Below are 24,402 nucleotides of genomic sequence, written 5' to 3'. Positions count from 1 at the left end.
GGAAGAGTGAGGGTTCCGTCGATCGTATGTTCGACTTCTGCAGCTTGATGCTGCAACGATGTCGGGTCTTCGAGCCCTCCATTGTCCGCGTTGACGTCCGATTCCCATCGCTTGAACTCATCGCCATAAAATGGCATCTCGCGTCTGAATGGGTGATCCGGATACTCTTTGAAAACGAGAATCATATCTTGCAGCAACACCATACGCAAATACCTCAGTAGAAAGTAAAATGACTGTGTTATTCGATTATGTGTTTCGACGGGGCCCAGCCAGAAGTGGATCTGGTTGATCAGTGTTTCAGGCGGTTCAGGAAGTGCTCGCGACAATGAGAATTGGCCTCCAGCGCGATCGAAGCCGGCTAATGTACGCATCAGCTTCAGGGGTAGGAACTCGCTAAATCTAAGACGAGGGGAATCTTTTGTGCCGCAGCCCGTTGCGTCAAGTGGTATCGTTGCCATTCCGTTGAGAGGCAGTTGTCTGTCTCGAGACAGGCGATGCAAATGCGTTCCAGGATCAAGTCTGATTCCACAGGCACTGAAGACATCTTTGACCATGTTCAGATGTGCTGCTGGGTCAAGGGAGGTTTCATTCGTTTGACCATCCGTGAAGAGCTGAAAGCATGACCACTTCTTGAAAGTCGCAAGATCTGGCGGCGTTTCTTTCTTCATATGCCATCGCCAGAAGCAGTGCATTGCTAAAGCATTGTGAGAACAGACGTGCCAGTCGCTGTGACGAAGTGCACCCATGACATGCTTGAGGCGGAAACTCTCCAAGTGCGGGCGACTTGACGTCAAGGACATACTAAAACATAGTTGATCTCCCTCATCTGGAAGTAACTCACAAGACAAGTCGGACAATTTGATATCTTGCAGACCTCCACCATCCATCGCGAACGACTCGGCCATGATCAACGATAACCTGCTTGTGACGGCAGCCGAGGAGCCTGCTGCAGCCTGGTACAGTAGGGTTCTTGAGCAATGAAGGAGATCATTTGAAGTGAACTCTGCCATGACGTGTCGCTGGTTTTGTACACGACCCAAAGTCTTCAGCAGCTCGTCGACCCGTCCATGAGCCTCGCCTGGGTACGTGTTGTTGTTGGTGCCAGCTGCATACTGCACTCTCCACAACTTGAGAACAGCTACTTTCATATAATTTAGCTTACTTATGTCAGAAACACCATGCTTGGAGTCGATCTTCGGCATTTGGCCTGATGGATAGTCCCTGAGAAATGTATAGAGCTTGTCTTCGTCTACAAGATAGCGCTGTGCATCTGACAGATGCGAATAGCGATTGTCACAGAAGGACTTGAAGCTCGACTGGTAGTGTTGGTAGACAGAATGGCTTCTGAAGCACTTTGGCATGTACTCTATCGTCTCATTTGTCTCTGCAGAGACGTTTTCACCAAATGACATATCGCATGAGTTGGACCTTCCAGGCGCGCAAAGCACGCATATACAGCTCGATCGATGTAGCACTAGCCTTCAAAGTGGCTAGCTGCCGTTACAGAGGAGTTTGAACGTCTCGATGCCTAACAAGATGTAGGTTGAGATGATGGAAGGGCAGGTAGAATGTGATGAGTACGTTCAGATGGCGAAATTTCAAAATCGCTCCTCGATTAAATGTAGATCTAGACGCTTTGCTTCAATAGCTAGCGGGCTAATCAGCGACGGATTCAATGAGCAGCAAGGAATACACTTGATATATTCATTTAAATATGCAATCATCAGAGGCAAAAGAGTCTCAAAGCTGACTAGAACGGTGAGAGCCTATTCAGCCATCAGACAAGGCACCTTGCAAGGCTGCGCGGTAAGCATCAGAACTGACCTGCTGGCTGAAGTCTTCTGACGTTGCACACCCATCGAGCTCTGTTCCAGTCAGTCGTTTGGTCTGACTAGCCAGATCGTTGTCCAATTCGCGAACACGCTTGCAAGAAGGCGAAGTTGCCAAGAGCGACGATTCCATACTCTGCGTCGGTGCAGAGATGTCAGGATTGACGAGTGAGCGTTCACCGCGCGGTGCTTTCTCAAGATCATACGACGCCGAATGTTGCAATGTGTCAGCAGTAGTCGCCAACCCCGCCGCCAGCGATTCAAGCTCGGAAGTCAGACGCAATCTCATCTGTTCAATAACATCAGCTCTCTGTGGCAAGTCTCCACGTAGCATATTGGCTGCTGTTTGCATCACGTAAACAGTCTGTGTCTGAGACTTGTGCAGTGCAGCCAAAGCATCCTGTGTCTGCTTCTCATACGAGGCGAGCTGCTGGCGCATAATATGTATAGACTCTTGTAGATCCTTCAGTTCATCATACACTGATCGACCAGGCAGCTTTGAGGGTACATCAGCAGACTGTGAGATGCTTACTCGGCTTTGGCCTGACTCTTCTGAGAGATTTGACGGCTTCGATGGCATGGAGGGCCCTGGGCTTTCATCTGATTCGCTGCTCGACGATCCATCTGGATTGCTCGAGGCCTTCTTGCGTCGTCTACGGTCAATAAGTGCAGTGAGGCGGGCTGATGCCGGCTTTGGATATGGATTCCAACCTCTGTCCACTTGCAATTTCCAAAGATTTGCGACTGCATATCTTGCATTGGAGAGAGAACTTGCGGACAGAAGAGGTCCCTTGATAAAAGAATTTCTGTAGTTTCCATTCCTTCGCCTCGCAACCTCTTCAGTCATCCACTTGAAAACCTTGTTCTCTGTCACCAAAAAGCGCTCCTTATAAGAAAGTTCTGTGAAGTGATTGCGGCAAAACTCGAGGAACGAGTATTGAGGACTTCGATAATCAGCTGCGGCGGTCTTGACCAGCGCAAACATCTGGCTTGTTGTAGAATCGGATGCAGAGCCTGCAGGACTCGATGAACGTCTTGCATCACTGTCAGTCTCTGACTCATCCGCTGAATGAGAGGCGTACTTTGCTAGTTCTTCTGCATAAACTTCCTTGATGAGCCGCACGGTAGGATCCGACAACGGTGATGGATGCGGATGAGAATTGGTCTGGGCCGCAACTTGCTCGTCCCAAAGATCCACAATCGATGAACGAGCAAGCACAGTCTCCTCCAGGGACAAGCGATCAGCTGTCTGATTCGTCATGAGTGTCGAGCTCTCTTTTCCGACAAGTAAGCCATCCTTCAGCCAGTCATGCAGCTTGCCTTCCGTCACGATGCTGCGCGTGTCCTCTGAGAGCCCTGCGTACCGAGTATCGCAGAAAGCCTTGAAGTGAGACTGGTATTTGAGGCGGGCCCCCTCCTCTGCGCATGCCTGGTCAGGCGCAGTCATACTGTCTAAGATCCAAGCATAAACCTCTTTTGGTGAACGAAATGATGTCCGCGCTTAGTAGCGTTTGAGCGGCTTCAGGCAATGCCAGCGATCGATTTGTCAAACAGAGGTATTTTGCACGTCCTCAGGAGCAGCACGTTGGAAGATTCAGTAGCTATCGAGACAACGTACGTGCATGCGTGTGGTTGAACCTTGACTGGACCGCCTGCCTGCCACCTGGCCCTGGCAGTCTTGAAATCCGATGTTCAGATGCAACCGTACTGTCAACTGCTATATAAGTGCAATTTGCACAGGAACATCTCAGCAAGCTCTATAGATGCAGTAACATTTGATATCTGCTGAACACCAATCGCTCGACTGTTGGTTTAGCCCTCGCAAAGAGCTGCCACTGTTTCCCGAAGTCTCGAATGACAATAGATGCAATGGCCTTCCAAGCCAGCTACTCGCCCTCCAGAGCACTCTGCAACGCTGCACGGTAGGCTTCGAAATCTGGACGCTCACTAGACTCTCTATCCAATGTACGCCAAGCAATGGCCGAGCCATCCCATTGACGAAGCCGCTTGCTCTGACCTGTCCTTTGACATTCTATGTCGTTTCGTCGTTTCCACGTTGCCATTGCTGGAGCAGGTGTTTCAATCTCATGCATTGACGAAAAATCATCTGATGAAATCACGAAGAATTCGTCAGGAGGGCAAGATTCCTCCTCGTCATGCGTTACGGATAGTGAGAAGGATACGCTGGGTGTCGATGGCTGTGATGATGCATCGAATGCATTCGCCATTTGCGCCGTTACTCCGTCATTGAGAGAGACAACGTTCTGACAGTCACCTCGAAGGACATGATTGACTTGTTGCGCTGCATTGTTGATGGACGACTGGGATCTGACAACTTTAGTGATCATCTCTTGCGTGTCTCGTCGAGCCAGATCAGACTCTTGATGCATCGCTCGTATCTCGCCTTGTGATTTGTTCATGTGGGTTCGGTACCCCCGACTCGATGAACCCGAGGAATCAGACGGCGTCGATCGTCCTGCTGCTTTGCGATAGTGGCGTTTGGACGTTATAGCACCGTTCCTCCGCTCCTGCAACTTGATTAATTGATTGATGCGGTCTGAAGTAGGTCTGGGATGGGAATTGATTCCTTGGCCAACCTGGACTTTCCATAGCAGGCAGAGTGCATACTTGGCATTGATCATGGTTCCAGCAGTTAAAAAGAGACGTTCTCCGTTCGGTCTCTTCAGCTTGGGGCTCCGTCGGACAGCAATATCATCAGCCAACCATTTGTAGAGCTTCTCCTCCGTCACCAGGAATCGCTCTGCTTCTGGTAGTTTGCTGCAACGTGAAGCACAAAACTCGAGGAATTGGCGTTGATATGTTTTGTAGACAGGTGCAATATCCTTTGTTGCCGTGTGGATGTCGCGCTGCACGGGTTCTGAATCGCCTGTCGACGCTGCAGGACTGATTGAGCTCCGTGAACTGTCATCTATATTGTATCCAGTGGGTGGCAGTGGAACTGACTTCAAGCGCTCTGCATTGACTTCTGCGTATGATTCCAGGAGCTTCATGATGAGACCTGCCAAGGGTGCGGGATGTAAATGGGTGTTTGTGTGTGCAAAGACTTGCTGTCGCCAGAGTTTGACGATAGCTGTCTTGGCATCATGCGCGTCCTTGAGAGAGAGCAAGCCCCTTGTACCGTCCGCTAGAATGAGACCAGAGCGCTTCTCTCGTACAAGCAACTCGTCCTTCAACCAGAAGAACAGCTTGTCTTCACTCACGTTGTAACGCTTGTCGTCCGATTGCGCAGCATATTTGAAGTCGCAAAAGTCCTTGAATTGCTGTTGATAGACAAGATTACTTTCAGTCTCGAGGCTGGTCTGTTGGGACAGATTCATGTTGGCTTTGTTGCTGAATGTAGGCGACCTGTATAGTCCACGAAGGGGTCTTGTCAACACAGAATTGGCCAGTAGATCGCAGAGCCTTCCTTGCGGTCTGATTGCTCATACAGTAGTAAGTCTTTCTCGCGATCGAGGAGAGCGGAGGTAGAGCTCGTCGTTAGGGCGACCCTGATGGCGTGAATGCGGATCGATGCAACCTTGAATTGGTTGGGAGACACGACATTGTATTTCAGATGGACTCGAGACTACATCAAGCAGGCTGCAGAGTCCTTCGTCGAATACAGCTTATTGAGACAGAGAGCAGAGCGGATGAGATGCAGCATAGAATCGCTAGATGTTCTCTACTACGTGACAGCATGGAGGACTCTTCAGATGGGATGGTGATTTCCTGGCGCGATTCTGTCGAGAGGAGATGCTTATCTGTTTGCATGACCATGAAATCACTTCTTCACAAGACCCATCTTCCGTATAGCTGCTGCTCTTTTGAGTCTTGATGTCCTAGCACACTCGTGGGTCGCGACTTGGTTCTGATTGGTGGACTAGGCGGATCCTGATGCAGCTGAGAGGAAGACTCGCTTGGTGGCGATAGTCCCAATGCCCTTCACGACAAGACCCAAGCGAGAAACCATTTGCTGACTGATTTGCATCTCATTTTGCATGTCATGTTGCAGCTTCTCGATAGAGGCTTTCACGACATCCAAGCTCTCAGATTGGGACTTTTCAAACTCAGACAGCTCGATCTGTCTCTCTTTACTGTCTGCCACCATCTTTCGTTTCAACGCTTGACTTTTCTTACGCAGTTCTCCCATTCGGAAGTTCAAAGACGTCGATAGGTCGCAATCGGACGATTCCGTCTCATTGTTTTGCAGGCTACTTGGATCGAAGGGAACACCTTGGTTCTTACACCTTTTATATTGTGCCGTCAATTCATAGATGCGATTCGACATTGGATCTGGGTATGCATTCAGACCTTTGCGTCTCTGAGCAGCCCAATTGAAAGAGACAGCATTCATAGCAAACTTGACTGTAGAGAACCCCAACCCGGAACACGAGTGTATGACTGCTTTCCTCCTCGATGTAGGCTGGATAGCCCTGCGAACCATAATGACTTCTACGAGCCATTGATAGAGTTTCTCCTCAGTCACCAAGTATCGTTCTTCAATGGGTAGAGCAGCGTAGTGAGTGCTGCAGAATTTGTTGAATTGTCCGACGTAGGTTCTGTAGGACACTGGTAGCTCTGCAGACGCAAATACAGCTTCAGCGTCAGTAGGGAAATGAGAAACCCTTGCCTGCCGCACTGAGGGAGCGTCGCAAATGGCGACTGGAGAGTCCTGTGATGAAGGTATCACTGCGCTCATCGCGACTTCAAGAGTAGCCCGACTTTTTGAGCTTATACCGTCAGATGATCAGGAGAGCATTGAGGAGAACGCGGTGAGCCGACGAGCTGAGCTGATTGACACTGGGCGAGTCGATGGAACCTTAAGGTCGTCGACGTCGAGCGAGTTGCGCCCATCAGATGGGAAGACGAGAGCGAAACTCGAAAATCAAAGAGATCAGTCTAGCCATCGCAAGACGCTATGAAGTACAAAATCAAAAGACAGCACACTCAATGCCTATCAGCACCTAGCTTTCGTGCACTCAATCTGTGTCCGAAGAGCCCACGCGCACTCCTCGCTAGGGCACCGAGACTTGGACTGCTGCGATGCTGCGACGAGCCAACACTCTCATCAGCGAGGTACTTGACAAAATCGCGAGACGCCTCACAGACAGTTGGATGTTGTCGTTTAATGCTGCTGACTGCGCTCAGCAACTTCTCACGAGCATCAACGGAATCCATGTCAGCGGCAAGGAGCGCACTTTGAAAGGCAAGACACCACGTACCCAGCGCATCATCTTGCGCAATCTTATCGGTGAAGCCTCTATTGTCGCCGTGTTGCATCGATAGAGCAGCGGAGGCAGTTTCAAGGACAAAGTGATCTTCCACCAAGGCAGCAATTTTCCCTTGCAGTGCCGGCAGACCGCCCTCAAACAGCGTCGTCAGTGTCGCGTGACCCCCTGCTTTCTCAAAATCACGCATTGCAACGCTATTTGGTGATAGGGATGCAGAGAGTGCGTACACGAGCACCCGCTGCACATCCGACTCCTTTTCCTTGGAGAGTCGTATCAATAGCGTCTTGGTGAGTTGCGCATGAGGAGGAATGACTTCTTGTGCATTCTCATTATTCCGCAGTGCAGAACCAATCACAATAGCAGCTTTGCTGCGACAAGCAGATTGCTCAATAGAGAGCAAAGCCGCCAAGTTTGGCAAAACAGAAGAGTCTGCGATTCTCAAACCAAACTCAAGTTCATGCGCCAATTCTTCAAGTGCATCCAAGGCTTCCAGAACACGCGCGGAACATGATGTGTCTGCTTCCAAGGTTTCCTGAGCAGCTGCAAATGTTTGCAATGCACCGCCTGTGACTGCACCGCGATTAGGTCGATAGGGTTTCTTCTTACGCTCTGCAGTTTGCACAGGCGCTGCTGCTTTTTCTTGTACGTCTTCACCAGGGACAAGCGCAAGTGCGGCTGCTGTAGTGGATGTCGTCGAATCGTCTGCGCTATCCAATAATTTTGCCTCTTTCAGACCAGTCTCAACATTGATACGGTAATGTAGACCGCCTGGTACGATTTGGTCGTCATGCACGACTTGGAAGGTATCGGTTGGCACGAAGAGGGAGGGGTAGCATTTGTCTGCGTGGCAGATTGTGTGTGAGGAAGCCTGATTTTGCTGCGCTGGGTGGCCAATTGCCTTTGCGAGGACAGGAAGAGCGAAGAGGGCTGGGAGGGTGAGCCTCATGGCTGATTAGGTAGGGAGCAGACTGCTGAGCAGAGAGTGCCAGAGAGTGTGTAGCGCTAACCTGTCTACGTGTCTGGTGCTGCTGTCTGGGGAAGGCACGTGACTGGGATCTGACGCGCGAAAACGCCAAAAGAGAGAAGAAGAGAAGGAAGCAAGGAAGCAAGAAAGCGTCTCTTGTGATCATCTCAGCAGCAGCGATGGGTGTGTGGACCTTTGTCTTGGCGCTCCTCCTCGACCTCGTCCTCCTCGCGCACGCAGTCTACGAAACAGTCCTCCTATCCGATGTCAGCGCAGACTTCCTCAACCCAGTCGATGCAGTCAACAAGATCAACCCATATGTCCTGCCCTCCATGGCAATCCAGGGCTTCCTCACCTTCCTCATGCTCGTCACAGGTAACTGGTGGTCCTTCCTCTTCAATCTGCCCCTTGCAGTGTGGAACGGCAGCAAGTATGCAGATTTCCCTTTCCTGCTTGCACATGGGACAAACGATGGCTAACCGGGTGCTTCTTCTAGGGTGCTCAGTAAGGACTATGCTCTCGATGCAACAGAGATCTTTAGGACACTCAACAGAAACCAGATGCAGTGCTACATTCGGCTGGCGAGCTACATGCTCTTCTTCTTCTGGTAAGTCATCTTATTGCTTTGTTGATGAGATCTGTGGCTAATGGTGCAGGTATCTGTTCTGCATGATCTCTGCGATTGTCATCGACGACCACTGAGCGATACAATGGAAGAGCAAAGGCCAACACTGTTTGCTCGATGCCATCTTGTCAAGTGAACTTGATACTATCTGCTACATCTCTGGGACGCATCCTGACAGGTGGCTTTCGGAACATGCTGTATAGAAAGCTATGATCCATACGGGTATCTCTAATGCAGGTTGCTACATCTCTCTTTGGTCCTCACTTCCACTCTCGCTCCTTCGACTGCTGTACGCCAAGTCGCATGTCGCCCTCTATCGTGGACACTGCTTCTGTGAGCTTGTTTCATCGCTAACAAAGACTGCTTCCCGCTCTTCCTGTACGTCATGCCAAACGCTCTTCTGCTGCAAGTCTCTCACAAACAAAGCGTCATAGCATCGTCGACCGTGGATCGCGCACTGTGGGGATGAAGCTACCTCTCAGTTGAGCAAGCTCTTCTGCAGTGGGTTCAATGAGCATACGACGCTTCGGCAGCGCTCTTGTAGGTTGCTGCGTGACTTGAGATGGATCTACTACTGCAGTTGGAACAGTGTGTTCCTGAAGCAATCTCTCCATCTTGCTTGCTTGCTGCTGCATCTGTCTCTGCTATTACATATATCAGTCTATTGCTGAGTGCTTAAGAGAAGGACTCACCAGATCTTGTAGTATCTGTGTCTGTGCACTGCTCTGCTGCTGTAGGAGACTGATTTGCTGGTGCTGGTCCCTGAGGAGAGCGGTGAGGGGTGCGAGGTCTATTTGCTTGGGGAGTTCAAGGGACATTTTCTTGAGCCAGAAGAGGAAGTCTTGTGTGCTGTGATCCATCATGGCAGTGTAGTGTGCGCTGCTGGACTGCTGCAGTCTATGTGACGGGTATCTCGGTGTGTAGCCTTGTAGGAAGGGGAGAAGGCGAGTTTTGTGCCGTCCCATCTCGTCGCACCACCCGAGCAGCATGACACCGCATCACACTCATGATCACACTCCCTCTCTATCCCTGACCACAAACAAAAGGTGTCACTCATGGCAGACGTCAGATATAGGGGCAACAAGCACAAGCAGCCCGCTCTCGTCGCAAGGGATGGCCCCCTCGACCAAAAGGTAAATAACCCTCTCCCTCCGTTCTCTTTTCCTGGGCAGCTATTCTGGACGCGTCTTTGTGACAAGACATCAAATAGGCCATAGCCAACGCAGACAAACACGTCCGCAGGTCTCCCTCTATGGCTCAAAAAAGCGAGCTGCATGCCCAGGTGGCAGCCCTCAACGACAGCCAGCTTGATGTCTTCTTCACCATCGCGTCCAAGCCAACCAGGAAACACAAATCGACAAACCATACTGACCAAGCCCAGATCAACGCAGCTCTCAACAACCGCTCAACAACGCAATGGAGGCTTGCCTTTGCCGTGATTGTCGCTCTCGCTTTCGCTACACGCTTCTACCGTATCGACTTTCCGAGTAAAGTGGTCTTTGACGAAGTTCACTTCGGCAAATTTGCATCGTACTACCTACAACGCACCTACTTCTTCGATGTCCACCCACCGCTTGCTAAGCTGGCTCTGGCGTTTGCAGGTTGGGTGATTGGGTATGATGGACACTTCCACTTTGACAATATCGGCGATGACTATATTGTCAATAAAGTGCCGTATATCGGTCTTCGCGCCATGCCTGCGCTGCTGGGTAGTCTGACTGTGCCGGTTGTCTTTTTGACCATGAAGGAGTCTGGGTATGGTTTACCTGCTTGTGTCGTTGCGGCAAGTATGGTCCTCTTTGACAATGCACACATTGCGCAAGACCGTCTGATTCTGCTCGACGCAATGCTAGTGTTTAGCATGTCTTGCTCTATCTACTGCTACGTCCGTTTCTACAGGCAGCGACGACACCCCTTCTCAAAGGCATGGTGGACATGGCTCTTCTTGACGGGTACAGCACTCTCCTGCGTCATGTCTACAAAATACGTCGGCTTATTCTCCTACGTCACCCTTGGCTTCGCAGTCGCTATTGATCTTTGGGAGCTCCTTGATGTTCGCAAGGGACTCAGCATGAAACAATTCCTTCGACACTTTTACGCACGCGCACTCGGTCTGGTCATCATGCCCTTCTTGCTCTACCTGTTTTGGTTCTATGTGCATTTTGCCATCCTGACACGATCTGGGCCAGGTGATGAGTTCATGTCGCCTGAATTCCAAGAGACCCTCTCCGACAATATCATGATGGCTGAATCGTACCCAATCAACTATTTTGATACGATTACGCTCAGGCACAAGGACACGAAAGCATATCTTCACTCGCACCTCAACAACTACCCGCTACGATACGATGATGGCCGAGTATCTTCTCAGGGTCAACAAGTCACAGGATACCCCTTCAACGACACCAACAACCAATGGAAAATTGTACCAGCCACACCCTTCGAAGGCGGTGAGGTCAAGGGTATCCCAGTCAAACACAGCCAAGCCTTTAAACTCATCCACACCTTGACGGATACAGTCTTGTTGACACATGATGTCGCTTCACCACTCTATGCCACCAACCAGGAGTTCACCACCGTCTCACAAGAACTCGCTGCAGGTGAGCGGGATGCCGATACACACTTCCAACTTCAACTTGTCAGTGGCAAGAATGAGCAATGGCGTACTAAAGCCGGGTTGTGTAAACTCGTGCATGTCCCAACAAAGGTCAACATGTGGTCCGATGCAGCACCGTTGCCAGACTGGGGCTTTAAGCAGCAGGAAATCAATGGTAACAAGAAGGCCACGGATAGTGGTAATATCTGGTACCCCGAGTCTATCGTTGACTTGAACGACCCGGCACGCATGGTGAAGGCAGAGAGGAAGGTCAAGAAGTTGCCCTTTTTGACGAAATACTTGGAAACGCAGCGTCTCATGTTTTACCACAACTCAATGCTCACTTCCTCCCACCCCTATGCTTCGGGACCCATCAACTGGCCATTCTTACTGCGTGGTGTCTCTTTCTGGACAAAGGACGATACAAAGCAACAAATTTACCTCGTTGGCAATGTCTTTGGCTGGTGGCTGGCTATTGCAACCTTGGCAGTCCTCTCGGGAGTCCTTGCCGCTGATCAAATTGCTCTTCGACGTGGTCAAGATGTCTTGCCCAGAATGACTCGTGTTCGACTCTACAATTCAACTGGATTCTTCTTGTTGTGTTGGGCAGCGCATTACCTACCCTTCTTCCTCATGGGCAGACAACTCTTCTTGCATCATTATTTGCCCGCTCACCTTGCCTCAAGCCTCGTGACGGGCGCTATGGTGCAATTCATCTTTTCACGCATTGGACGCAAACAGGTCTCCTTGTTTGCTTTGGACGACAAGCTCGTCCAGCAATCGCCCTTCAAGAAGGATTCCAAGGAAGACTCGACGGTGTCTGCATCCGTCATGGTTGAACGGGATGAAAACTCCCTCCTTATCTGGGCTGTGACGGGACTTCTGGTGATTGGTTTGGCTACTGCATTTGTTCATTTCGCACCCATCACGTATGGATTGCCTGGATTGACAGTGCCACAAGCATTGAAACGACAAGTCTTGTCGTCGTGGGATATGCACTACCTCAAACCATAGAAAGCCATGATGCCTTCAGGCTTCGTAGCGGAGACAGATTTTGGGGAGTCACTCGTAGAAGAAAGCGAAGGTTTCATGAATGCATGATTGATTGTTTATGCTGAGGCTATGGATTTCCATTTCCCTGGAATAATGAAGCAGCACTGCTACTGCGCTTGCTAAACAGCTTACCAAACTGACGCTCCACAAAGCGGCCATCCAGCGGCATACCAGGTGTTGAACTTCTGCTCTGCAATGATGACAGGTCACTCTGCATCGACTGCTTGACACCTTCTGGTGGCGGTCTTGCCTGTGCTGTACTTGGAGAACGAAAATACGATTGTCGTTCATGCACAGGACTGTGGACGGGTGAGCCGAGACCATGCGAACCACCACCAATGCCGGCGATACCACCAGCACTACCATGTGTCAGTCCACCAAGCAAGCCATCCTTGGAGAAGATCCCGCTGTGTGACTCTACAGGCGAGCGTGCATCTCCGAGTACCTGTAGTTTGTCGAGCAATGGATGCGAATTATCGAGTGATGCAGGATCTTCCCTTCTTGCGGCATTGACCTGTTTATTGAAAACATCAATCAGTCGCCCATGTTGCTGTCGCGACACGCCCTTGATATCGAGGACTTTGACAAAATTGCCAACAGAGGCATCGGCAATGATAAAAATGTAATTGGCAACAAAGCCCTCTGGCGGATTGACCGAGACATGCAGAACTTTGAGTAACGTCTCCAGTCGACCAATCTGTTTCGAAACAATCGCTGCATACGCAGCGGTCGTCTCAGCGCCTGGCAGGTTGAGTAAAGTGGCCTTGATGCTGTAAATGTCCAAGAGCATCTGCTCAGCAGCCACCTCATTGATGGGCTTGCACTTGACAATATAGCCACTATAGCAACGCACGAAATTCTCAACAAGGCGATCGCAGAAGGAGCGAATGAAGCGATCTTTGCCGAGGTTGTGAAGGACCCGCTTGCCCTCGCGCAAAAGACCAGCACTGAGCAAAGAGACGTATTGCGATTGATCACCAGATTCACTCATGCTTGACCAAGAAATCTTGAGCATGTCGCGCAGAGCAGTATCCACCACTCTGTCGAGATGGGAAACAAGCAGGTCCATGCTTCGTCCCATTAAAGACAAGAATTGGCTGTGCTGATATTGATAGGTGATGCGCTCAACGAAGGGCGGCGAAATCAACTGCTTGATGCGTTCTTCGAGCTGGAGTGTCGTTTCTGAACAGTATTCGGCAGTGCGAAGGACCATGATGATTTCCTCAACGGTAACGACACCATTTGAGTACTTACTAGCGAGAATCAAATCATGATACTGATTCAGGTACTTGGCCATGACTTTTGCGAATTCCCATAGTGGCGCGCCTGTTGATATTTCGGCACATTGCGTTGTCGTAGTCAGGTAAAAGTAAAATAAGTCAGCTGAGGAGGGCAAGGCTGGTTCGTCCAGGGTCGGCCAGGGAGCGCTTCTGTAACCTGCCAACATGCCTGACAAGACCTGATCTTGCATATCGACAAAGAGATTGAGGTACGGCTCAAAGGCTTCACTGATGCGGTAGCCGCGCTGCTGTTTATCTGACGCATCGGAATGGACGGATTTCACAGAGTCAATCGAAGCTCTTGGCGCTGCCCCCATGCGCTCACCCAAGTAGCGCTCAAAATCGAGCGTTTCCTGAAGTGCTTGCAACAGTAATTTGATGTTGGGACGTGAGCGAGCCATGACAGTGACGAGATCTTCTTTGGTGCTCTCGCAACCTTGCCGAATAAGCTGCTCTTGCAAGTGCCAAGACTCGGGGAATATCTGAGCATGCTCATCTTCGTAGCTGCGGAAGACGCGTTTAAGCCAGGCATATCGCCGAGAGAGGTTGTCGAGCGAGCCGGCCTCTTCATGGCCTCGAAAGACATTGCGGTATTCTCGTAGCTGTGAATTGATGTACCATGTCGAGATACGCTCCTTTGGGCCATCACCGAGGACCTCAACAAGCTGACAGCCTTGCGTCAAGACTATGCGTGTTTGAGGGGAGAGACCTGTAGAAAAGTAGCCTTCGAAATCGCTTGCCACCTGTTCCAGAAGAGATCGCTGCAAGTCGGCAATCTCTTGTGACAGCACCGCAATTTGGGGTATAGATCGATAAGCTTTGAAGTGCGTCATGAGCTGCAGTACAGCAGATAGAAGAGAAGCAGTCTCAGCATACTTCTTGCTAGATGCGAGCCGTTGCAATTGATCAAAGGCAGAGATAAGCATCTGTAGTCGCTTGACAATAGTCATAGTGGCGGCCACATTTCGCTTCGCTGTATCAAGGCGTCGGATCTCCTTGGTGACGCTCGACACAAAGTCCTCCGCCTGGCCTGCCTTTGCTTGAGTCGTCGAGATTTCATCATGAAGTAGCTTCAGTTTCTCCTCGACCCTGCCAACGCATTCAGCTGCAATCTCCTTGTTGGCCGTGACCCGCTCCTGCATCTCTGCAATAGCATGTCGAAGCTGAATCTCGTGCCGAATCAGCTTAGACTCGATACGAGGCAGCAACGACAATGACTCAAGAGAGGGAAATAGCGCATCCAAGTGGTCGGTCGGGCTGTAGTCTTGAGCCGTCAACTGGCTGGCTGGGAGGCGCTCAGATTCGCCGCCATGCATGACACCGTAGCGTACAGCAGCTTGTCTGGCCAGTACAGACGCGCTTGTGCTTGTTTGCTGTGCGTGTTCGTATACGTGATGGAAGTCGCGCGCTGGCCAACACCCAGACATTGCTCCGACCATCGCACCTTCCAATCAACCCACCTCAGGCTTCTAGGCCTGTCTTGGTCAAGTTCTCCTGAAGCACGCTGCTTGCCTGCATGCGAACTCCTATCTCATCTCGCTTCAGGCCGGGCTCATTCTCCTAAGTGCACTTCATGGAAACGATCTTTGAAGAAAGCTTGTGAACAGAAATGTCTAGAGAAGTTCTGGAGACCTGCGCATGAGTCCTCCTCAGCACAGTCAAGTGGTCGTCTGTCTATGAACGCGAGAGGGCATGTTGCTCTACCCATTTCAGAACTCTCCTTTCCCTTTATTGCCAAGACATTTACCATGCGCAAACATTTGTGCAAACATCTGTCGCATCTCCTAGAAGTCACGACTCATCTGCTATTTTACACGGTTCTGCCCCAGGAAGAGACACGCCTTTGACTAGCATACAATGCTCTTCTTGTTGCCACTTCTTGGAGTCGCGCTTGCAGAAAGTCATACTGGCTACGCCGGCTACACATTCGTCGTCCTTGGCGACTCCGAGATCGCTCCTGGTTCAGGTTAGGAGGTCTTGCATACAATACAGATTACTAATCGCAGGCTATGGCGACTGCTTGAATGAGGTTCTGCCTGGTGCAGAGGTGCTCAACTTTGCCGTTAGTGGCTTTTCGACAGTTCGCTACTTGAAGAACAATACACACCGTGCCTTGGTCAAAAAGGGTGCTTTGGAAGCCAAGAACAGACATCAGACTGTCATCTGTTCACAGGCTTTCGGCAACATCGATGAAAAGCGAGGGACTGACTACTTTGTGCCCCCAAAGGAGTTTATCAGCAATATGAAGGAAATTCACAAAGAACTTGAGAGCGTTTGTACACGAGCTATTTTTTCGACCCCTTTCGCTCGTCGGTATTACTATGAGAACGGCACCTTCTTGGAGAATGGCCTGGAGTACGTCGACTTAGGCAAACAGGCAGCACGCGAAACAAGCTCTGTCCTCGTTGACCTGCACCTTGTCTCTGAATCTCATCTTCGCACATGGTCGTCGGACAGAGCCTACAAGATGAATAAAACCCCAACAGACTACACTCATCTCAATAGATACGGCTGCCAACATACAGCACTGTGGTGGGTGACACAATTCAAACGCGTCTTCAAGGATTTGGACACACCACCTGTTCATGCGAAACGACGACATCATCATGCGGCATGAAGAGATGCACGGGTTCCTTCCTTCACTTCAATCATTTCTTCTCTTTTCAATGCTATCTGGATAGTGACATTCTCAGATCACCTCGATATTAATTCATTTCCATGCTGCTTCAAAATGCCTTTCTTGTCCTCAAGAGTCGCGAAAGACAGCCTTGAAGCAAGGTTGAGAATGCTGGCCAACCTAAGGAACAGGCAGAGGCACCCCTGACGTGATGAGCTCGCAAAGTCGCAGACAAAATGGTGCACCCCCTAAATGATCAACAAATCTCATTGATTGAGCTCCCACATGGTGTGTTGCCTGCCCTCTGTTCAGAGACAAGACCTTGTAGAGGGAAGCAATCGCAACACGGCAATGATTGACCGCACTTCATAGCACCACGCGAATTCGCGCACTCAATCACATGGCGATCCTCCCCCTCACCTTTCAGTGATGGATGTCTGACCTATTCGGGGTTCGCATCGCATTCCCGTTGAGCCAAAAGTGACTAGTCCCTAGAGGACACCGCTGCAGCTCTTTAAACCCCGAATCCAAGGCCTCATCCAGGAGTCAGTGCTCATCAGGAGACACCTCCTGGACCCAACTTCGAATCCCGCTCGAAGCTCATTTATATCTAACAATGGAAACTCCTGGAAAGTGGCTTCAAGATAGGGTGAGGAATTTGGTCCCTCAAACAGCCGGTCATTTCAAACATTCCGTTTGAGTTTGGGCCAAACTCAAACCAAAGTCAAACTAGCCCTCATGTTTGGCCCTCTGGTTTGGTCACCAAACCCAATCCCGAACACTCTACTACTCAAACGTTTGGAATGTTTGGTTATGTTTGGTATTGTCCCGTGAGTCGCGACTCGTGACTTCATTAGACATGACATGAGCCCTGTGGTCACTTCTGTCACTGACTGTCAGGCGGGGCTGTGCCGCTGTTTCCAGACTGCGACCTTTGACGGTATGACCTGTCACCTGCGTCTCCGCGTGACTGCCGAGGTCTGGACTCCAGGACTCTGCACTGTGGAAGTGAGCCTCTGAACACTTTTGTCTGCAAAGCACAAGATCTCGCAATTACTGGCATGTCGAATCTATTCACTCGTAGATCTTCTGCAAGTAGTAGGCCAACCGGCTCTTTCAACGACGGCGATGGCAGTTCACAGCATTCGCTCTCATCAGTGTGCACACCAAGCCCTGGGCTGTTCACACAATCAAGGCAAGATTTGATGGACAGCCCAACAGATACATCGGAGCGAGCTTTCTCTCGAGGGAAGTTGATATGCACTGACCTGCGCAACCGTATGTCTGGACAAACACTCGAGAGTCTGATGTGCCTCGGTAGCTGGGTGCCCATGTTCCACCGTACTGTCTGATGAATCATGTTCATCATAATGGTTGACGTGCTGAAAGACATAGCGAACTGTAGTTGACTGTTGACATTATCATCTAGTGACTTGGCATCTCCCTGGACCCTCGGCTCTCGGTCAAGATACCGCAACGTAAGCCAAACTCAGCCCAAACTCGTGTTTGAATTTGACAAGTTTGGTCTTTATTTGGTACCAAACTCAAGCACAAACATGAAGAGTCTGAGCTGCTTGGTTTGGTCCAGCATGCTTGGGCTCATGCTTGGTCGACCAAACTCAAGCCCAAATAAATAGGCTTGTTTGGTTTGAAAGACCAAATTCCTCACCCTACTTCAAGACCGAAATGCCCTTTCGTCGCTAGGAGTAGGCTGGCCTGCCCTTCGAACGCACTCTCACCCAGGAATTGCGATACTGGCCATGTTCATCCTATTCGCACTGTTGATGGCCATCGTCTATGCGACAAACCAAGTCGACTATGCCCAGCACACATTTGTTCTCGTTGGAGACTCGGAAACGGCTAATCATACAGGTGAACCCTGAAGATTTGATACTCAGCAGACAAGCTAATGGCAGGGTATGGAGGCTGCCTAGAAGACTTTCTACACAAATCAACGGTATTGAATTTTGCCATCGGTGGCTTCACGACGAGGGACTGGCTTCGCGCCAACAACACAGCACATCGTAACGAAATGTTGAAGGCTGCGAAGGATGCGCGAGCGAAAGGAGACGTTGTGATTTGTTCGCAGGCCTTTGGTGCGAATGATGAGAAGGTTGGGACATATAAGTACGTTCCTCCAACCAAATTCTCGCACAACATGGGAAAGATTCACATGGAGCTGAAAGAGGTTTGCACTTATGCCATCATCACGACGCCATACATCCGTCGATGGTATAATCAGGATGGAGTCCTGAAGCCAAACGGCGAAGAGTACGCTGCATTGAGCAGGGGCGTAGCGAACAAGACCCATTCTATGCTGGTCGACATGCACGCGCTTTCCGAACGGCGCCTAAGCAACTGGACACCTGTTGAGGCTTACGCAATGAACCTATCACCGGGTGATAGAACGCATCTCAACCAGAAGGCCTGCAAACAAGTGGCGGAGTGGTGGGCAGACGAATTTTCAAAGGTCTTTTATCGATACTTGACACAAGCTGAGAATGTCCATGTACCAAAGGACAAGAAGCATCGATTCTTCACACAAGATGAGAAGGTCCAGGGACTAAAGGACAAGAAGGCGCCTGTTATCTGACGCGGAGATTGTGATACTCATTCATTCTAGAAAGTCTACAATGACTCTACAATAATCTACATCTTAATATGATCTTATCCCCATTTTCAAGGGCGGGGCCCCGGGTTCTCCATCTGAATATGACACAACGCCCGAGTTGCCCCAATAGTGGATCCCATCCTAACCAGAGTGAACACATTCCCCAATTCTTTTTGTCTTATCGCGATGGTTCAAGCAGCTCAATGGACTTGCAAAGCAGGTATCATCAACGGTACTCGTGATGCACAAGGTGCGTATGCTAGAGGTATTCGGTATGGGCATGCTTCGCGATACCAGAAGCCCGTCGCTGAACCAGCGCGCTCATCTGATTCTCCCATTGATGCGACACGTCGTGGATCTGCCTGTCTGCAACCACCGACGGCATTTGATGAAATCATGGGCGGATCATCTATCAAAGGGTTGGACCAGAGTGAAGATTGCTTGGTCCTGTCTATCTTTACCGGACCGGAAGTAAAGCCCGATAACAACTTACCAGTCATGGTATGGATTCATGGCGGTGCGAACGTCTCGGGAAGTGGAGAAGCTGAGCTGTACCACGCGCATGATCTTGCTGCGCACAACAGAATGTGGTCGTTGTTTGCTTGACATTTCGTCTGGGCATGCTAGGCTATATCGGCAATGGTGCCTCTCCTGCCAATCTCGGCTTACTCGATCAACTTGAAGGGTTGCGTTGGGTGCGAGACAACCTGCTTTCGGCGGCGACCCAAGCAATGTCACCATCTTCGGACAAAGTGCAGGCGGCGATTCTGTAGCACATCTCATTGTTTCGCAAGGCGCCGAAGGATTGTTTCATCGTGCCATCATCCAGAGTGCTCCGCTAGGTCTTTACGCACAGCGCTCGGCTATGTACAAGGCTATGCAGGAAAATGCAAAGAACCTGGCGGACAATGCCTCCACAGCTGATCTGTTTGCTGCACAACAGCGAGCTCTCGAGATTGGCAAGAAACATGGAAATCTCGGTTACATGCCCTTTGGCGTTACTTACGGCGAAGAACCGTTGCCTGCGGAAGCTGATCTAGCAGCCGCATACACGGCCCGTGCAAAGGCTGTTGATATCTTGATTGGCCATACGACGCGTGAACCTGCCATGTTTGCGCTCGCGATGCCAGTCTTTCGCATTGCGATGAGTATTCCGATTCTTGGACGAGCTGCTGCTGCAGTCTTGACAAGGCAGCTGACGGCGAGCATCTATGGTACAGCTGCTAGTGCATTGTATGCGCGACACAAGGAAGCTGGTGGTCAGGCCACGTTTTATCGCTTTACCATGAGTACGCCTGATGTGTTCACTTCAGCAACACATGTCCTGGATGTGCCATTGATCTTCTCGAACCGAAATGCCTGGGAAGGTTCCAGACTCCTCAAGGGTGTCGCTTGGGAGGAGGTAGAGAACAAAGGGCGTCAGATGAAGAAGCTATGGGCTGACTTTGCGAGAGTGGGCTCTTTGCCAGCTCAACACATCGAGGGGCTCATCACGATCACATGAGGAGGCAATTACGAAACCTGATAAGGTGCGTAGACATCATGACAGCGCCTTCTTGCTTTCAGTATGGTAGGTAGAGTCACTAAAGTGGTCATTCTCGAGTCGAATCGAGCGGCCCGCCGGCGTATCCCACTTGTTCAGACTTCAAAGCCTGAGCAAGAGTCCTATGAATTATGATCTCAGACTCTGTAGGTCACATGTCATGACTCATGCTTCATGAAACCCCATGTCCCTCCCGCGATTTGCGCACAGATGGGCTTGGCGAAGTAGCGAGTGCTATGATTCCGCCTTAAGCTCATTCGACTTGGGCCAAAGTCAAATTCGAACTCGAGAGGTGTTTTGGTCTTGGCGAACAAAGCTCCAACGAAGGAACCAGAGTGCTAGACAGATGTTGTGTGTATAAGGTGTCAGTATCGATGGGAATATTGACCAGCATTTGCAGCAACAAGTCTATGGCAGGCGGCGGAGTATTATCCGAGTATATCGCATCTCCATCCTTTCTGCTCGAGATTGCGCGTGGTCTGACAGCTGCAGGCGAAATTGACAGTCAGCCAATAGCAGGCGAGCAGCCCATCTGACGACAGCTGACAAACCGACAACCGCCAGCGAGCCGCATGTCAGCCGATTGCACAGTGCACTAGGCTCAAGCGCTTAAGCAAGGGCATGTATAAAGAGGCCAGTCCACTCTCAAGTCAGGGCCCATCTATCTTCATCTGCTCCACACTTCTACTACTACAAACATGGTCCAAGTTGCTACTGCCAACCAACAATTGGCATCACACCTCGAGAAGGTCGCTGCACGTCACCAGAAACACATTGCCAAGATTGAAGCGCACAGGGAAAAGGTGCTTGAGCGGGTCGAACAGCACAGAGAGAAGATTCTGGATCGCCGAGAGAAGGCCATTGCCAAGGTGGAGCGTAAACGAGAACAAGCCATGCAACGCGTTGAGGTGCACCGACAGACTGCCTTGCAACACCGGGAGAAGACCCTGCAGAAGCTCGAGGATGTACACTTGGAGGTGCTCAACAAGGTCACCCTGATCCAATACGGCGACGATGGCGGCAAAGTGCTGGACGCCGAGCGCAAGCACTACCAGCAATCACACCAAGCGAAGCGTTTTGCAACGGCAGCGATTGATGACACCGCATCAGAGATTGATGTGATTGTTGCGGCGGAGGATGACATGTCTTCTACCGATTGCTCGCCAATGATTACACCTAGCGAGGAGCGCACGAGGACACTGAGCAGCAGCTCTGGCTCCAGCCTGACCCTGGGTCCTGACCATGAGCCCATCATCGGACGTGCTAGCTCGGAATGGAGCCGTGCTACCGCTATTTCGAGGCGGCCCGCCAACCTCTGTCACTGAAGATGAGTGGGAGGCTGACAATGATGTTTCATACGTGTATAGCTTAACGAAATACCCCCAGTACTTCCCTCTATTTTCATGATTTCATCTGGTCAGCGGTCTGTGCGGGTGTTTTGACAATTCTCGACAACCAAATCAACAAAACCCATCACCATCCTATAAAGCACCAGACGCACCCGTCGCACAAGCAGGCCTGACCCTCGCGCCTGCATGAGAAGCACCCGAGAACATTCATTGACCCACCATCAACCGTACAGCGTGATGGCCTAGCTGCATCATCGTGTCGAACCCCCCACAAACAGAAAAAAAACAATGGCGTACAAGCCAATGTCACACAACGGCCATCTCAACGCCTATCTCGATGAGCTCGCTCACAACACCAATGCGCGGCGCCGATACGGTCTAGAGGACTCTGTCTCCCACTTGGACATCCTTCCGCCGCCGCCACCCATCGCCGACTACGGTTACTACAGCAGTGGCACTACATCGCCCACACAAACAGACTTTGCGCCGCCGTCATCAGCATCCTCTGTAGCGCCGTGGCCGTCCAAGACGCGCTTCGGATCAGCTCAAGTGACGCGGCCTTTACGTCTCACACCCACCACTGGCGGTAAACAAGGTCGCTTCCAAGCTCTATTCGAAACGGCCCTATCACCGCGTGTTCCTGTCAGAGAATCTGCTCGCTTTTTGGAACGTTTCCGCTATGTCTTGTGTACTTCTCAGCTTCTGGCAGACAAAGTTTTGGCAGTCCAACAACAGCAGCAAGGCCCGCAACGACGCCTTGGTAGGTCTGAACTGCGTGCGCCGTCCAATTTCCAGTTCGATGCAGATGAACAAGCTACGTGGGATGAACGCCGTGTGGCAAAGTACTGGATGGGCTCAGGTGGCTGCGTTCTACTCGTGTCCCTCCTACTAGTCTGGTCAAACAAGCGCGCCGCTACATCAAGTACGCTTCACAATAAATCCAAGGCATCGGCAACACTCTTCTTGACATTACTTCTTGCACGCTTCATGTGGGCGCAGTCACGTCGTGCGTATCGCAGATTATTGCATGTTCGTGCAGCAGATCGATGTGAGCAGTTTGTACTACATTGTCAATTACTCGATAGCTTGTGTGCGCAAGCGATCCGGTTCATTGAGCAGGATAATGCTATGCAGGAGACTGTCAGGTTTACTTTGACTGCATCCCTCAACTTACTCTATGCAGCGTTGGATCGCAGTTTTGATGTACTGCAGGGAGTTGCGAGTCTGAATGAATCCAGCAAACTTGCAGAAATGTACAATATCGAGCTTCGACCCATCCAACAGGGTGAAGGTTGTTTTGACGACACGATGCATCTCACATGTGATGCAAGTAGCAGTGCTGGACAACTGACTGACTTGATGCAAAATATTCACCAGCGACGACGTAAAGTGCTCTGCTGCCTGCTTGCCGTTCAAGCAGATGGCAGACCAGACCATACTGCTGTTTGGCGAACGGTTATTGAACAACTTGCTACATTATCGCAACTCACTGCTGGACTGGGTCATCAACTCGAAGAAGTACTCCACACCGCAGCGATGCAGAAACAATTGCCACCCATGAGCAGAGTGCAGCAAACGCGTCGACGTGCGCGGGAGATGACGATGGTGAGTCAATCATTACGTTCCACACAAGCACGACTCATTACACTACGCCAACAATCTACTCTTCTTCTGCAAGGAGATGAAGTAAGTGAATCAGAAGACCATGAGGTTGCAGCGCGAGAAGCGTTATTGAGGCAGTATGATGCCCTTGGCAGTGATTTAGATGCCTTGATGGCAGATTGGCAAAGTGGTCGCGATGCCCTTGCCCATTCTCAACGTCCTATTGTACCGATTCGTGCATTCCTGACGGAAGGTGCGGCTGATACTTCTACAGCAGGACACGCAGGTGCTGTGTCCAAACGACCCGATTCCCTTGGCTTTTGGGGACCTCGTATCTCTGTTTTGGGAACAGGCGGATTGTCTCTTGATCGCAATGATGTACAGAGCTTGGATGCTGTGTTTGAAGGGTATTCACTAGATACCACCAAGCAGAGTGGTGATGAAGGTCGAGCGAGACAGATTGCAGCAATGCGAGCTGAACGAGAGGCGAAACAAGCACGGACTGCCATGCGATTGCAGATGCAACATGCTGCAACGAGTGATGCGTCTACATCTCAACAACATCGACAAGTGACGTTTGCATCTATACCGAATGTTCAGGAACGACCAGCAAGTCTTGTTCAACCACAACAGCAGCAGCAGGGTGGCAGACGGTTACGTGGATTGCGGCTGAGTATTGGCGTCGCACCGCAACATACCTACAGTGATCGCTTATCCGTTGTGGGTGAGGAAGGGAGTATAGATGCTCGAAAGCGGATGACGGTGGGTGGTCGTCCTGTTTCAGGGTATGTCACACAAGCAGATGCAGCAGCTGCTGTTGCTGCTCGTAAACAACAGCAGCATGGTGCAGAGACCCGACGACCTGCTGGGATGCGTGAGAGTCTTGTACGGAATGTGAGTACGGGGAGTGATGGATCTGCTTTATCCCTTGCAACATGGGCGACGGGGGATTCTGGACTGGGTGCATCGACGGCGAGTTACGGTAGTCGTTTTTAGGATTAATTCAACAAAAGGGTTGTAACTTGTACGGCATAGCACGAGCATAGAAGGACAAGGATCAGGAGCACTCTCTTTGAGCTACGGTGACAGATGGAGCCAAGAG

The 24,402-nt window shown here is 50.7% G+C and overlaps 10 protein-coding genes across 10 annotated transcripts; 7 read left to right on the top strand and 3 right to left on the bottom strand.

Annotated features, from left to right (window-relative positions):
• Positions 1-5,709: 5,709 nt before the first annotated feature.
• BCR37DRAFT_413666 (uncharacterized protein) lies at positions 5,710-6,273 on the bottom strand (the record flags this gene model as incomplete). Its single annotated transcript, XM_040872251.1, has 1 exon — positions 5,710-6,273. The coding sequence occupies one exon, from the start codon at positions 6,271-6,273 to the stop codon at positions 5,710-5,712; it is 564 nt and encodes a 187-aa protein (XP_040725085.1).
• Positions 6,274-6,776: 503 nt separating this feature from the next.
• BCR37DRAFT_413665 (uncharacterized protein) lies at positions 6,777-8,033 on the bottom strand (the record flags this gene model as incomplete). The annotated part of the gene is made up of 1 exon (XM_040872250.1): positions 6,777-8,033. The coding sequence occupies exon 1, from the start codon at positions 8,004-8,006 to the stop codon at positions 6,777-6,779; it is 1,230 nt and encodes a 409-aa protein (XP_040725084.1). The 5' UTR covers positions 8,007-8,033.
• A 170-nt stretch (positions 8,034-8,203) lies between these two features.
• On the top strand, positions 8,204-8,635 carry BCR37DRAFT_347722 (ER-derived vesicles protein ERV14; the record flags this gene model as incomplete). Its single annotated transcript, XM_040867789.1, has 2 exons — positions 8,204-8,454; positions 8,521-8,635. 2 exons carry the CDS (start codon positions 8,204-8,206, stop codon positions 8,633-8,635), a joined length of 366 nt encoding a protein of 121 aa, XP_040725083.1.
• Positions 8,636-9,678: 1,043 nt separating this feature from the next.
• On the top strand, positions 9,679-12,442 carry BCR37DRAFT_379857 (Dolichyl-phosphate-mannose-protein mannosyltransferase-domain-containing protein). Its single transcript, XM_040869363.1, has 2 exons — positions 9,679-9,782; positions 10,031-12,442. The coding sequence occupies exons 1-2, from the start codon at positions 9,705-9,707 to the stop codon at positions 12,257-12,259; spliced, it is 2,307 nt and encodes a 768-aa protein (XP_040725082.1). The 5' UTR covers positions 9,679-9,704; the 3' UTR covers positions 12,260-12,442.
• On the bottom strand, positions 12,333-15,162 carry BCR37DRAFT_379855 (Vps53-like protein). The gene has a single exon (XM_040869362.1). The coding sequence runs from the start codon at positions 15,015-15,017 to the stop codon at positions 12,366-12,368; it is 2,652 nt and encodes an 883-aa protein (XP_040725081.1). The 5' UTR covers positions 15,018-15,162; the 3' UTR covers positions 12,333-12,365.
• Positions 15,163-15,226: 64 nt separating this feature from the next.
• On the top strand, positions 15,227-16,686 carry BCR37DRAFT_26713 (SGNH hydrolase-type esterase domain-containing protein). Its single transcript, XM_040866759.1, has 2 exons — positions 15,227-15,544; positions 15,585-16,686. Exons 1-2 carry the CDS (start codon positions 15,436-15,438, stop codon positions 16,193-16,195), a joined length of 720 nt encoding a protein of 239 aa, XP_040725080.1. The 5' UTR covers positions 15,227-15,435; the 3' UTR covers positions 16,196-16,686.
• Positions 16,687-17,955: 1,269 nt separating this feature from the next.
• On the top strand, positions 17,956-18,870 carry BCR37DRAFT_398743 (SGNH hydrolase-type esterase domain-containing protein; the record flags this gene model as incomplete). Its single annotated transcript, XM_040871763.1, has 2 exons — positions 17,956-18,067; positions 18,112-18,870. The coding sequence occupies 2 exons, from the start codon at positions 17,956-17,958 to the stop codon at positions 18,786-18,788; spliced, it is 789 nt and encodes a 262-aa protein (XP_040725079.1). The 3' UTR covers positions 18,789-18,870.
• A 122-nt stretch (positions 18,871-18,992) lies between these two features.
• BCR37DRAFT_413660 (carboxylesterase type B) lies at positions 18,993-20,657 on the top strand (the record flags this gene model as incomplete). The annotated part of the gene is made up of 2 exons (XM_040872249.1): positions 18,993-19,396; positions 19,491-20,657. 2 exons carry the CDS (start codon positions 18,993-18,995, stop codon positions 20,308-20,310), a joined length of 1,224 nt encoding a protein of 407 aa, XP_040725078.1. The 3' UTR covers positions 20,311-20,657.
• Positions 20,658-20,817: 160 nt separating this feature from the next.
• On the top strand, positions 20,818-21,737 carry BCR37DRAFT_379849 (uncharacterized protein). Its single transcript, XM_040869361.1, has one exon. It carries the CDS (start codon positions 21,048-21,050, stop codon positions 21,672-21,674), a length of 627 nt encoding a protein of 208 aa, XP_040725077.1. The 5' UTR covers positions 20,818-21,047; the 3' UTR covers positions 21,675-21,737.
• A 249-nt stretch (positions 21,738-21,986) lies between these two features.
• BCR37DRAFT_413658 (uncharacterized protein) lies at positions 21,987-24,296 on the top strand (the record flags this gene model as incomplete). The annotated part of the gene is made up of 1 exon (XM_040872248.1): positions 21,987-24,296. One exon carries the CDS (start codon positions 21,987-21,989, stop codon positions 24,294-24,296), a length of 2,310 nt encoding a protein of 769 aa, XP_040725076.1.
• Positions 24,297-24,402: the final 106 nt, after the last annotated feature.

The sequence above is a fragment of the Protomyces lactucae-debilis genome (assembly GCF_002105105.1).
Source record: "Protomyces lactucae-debilis strain 12-1054 chromosome Unknown BCR37scaffold_10, whole genome shotgun sequence".
In the NCBI taxonomy this organism is placed as follows: Eukaryota; Fungi; Ascomycota; class Taphrinomycetes; order Taphrinales; family Protomycetaceae; genus Protomyces; species Protomyces lactucae-debilis.
This window is presented reverse-complemented; position numbering and strand designations above follow the sequence as displayed.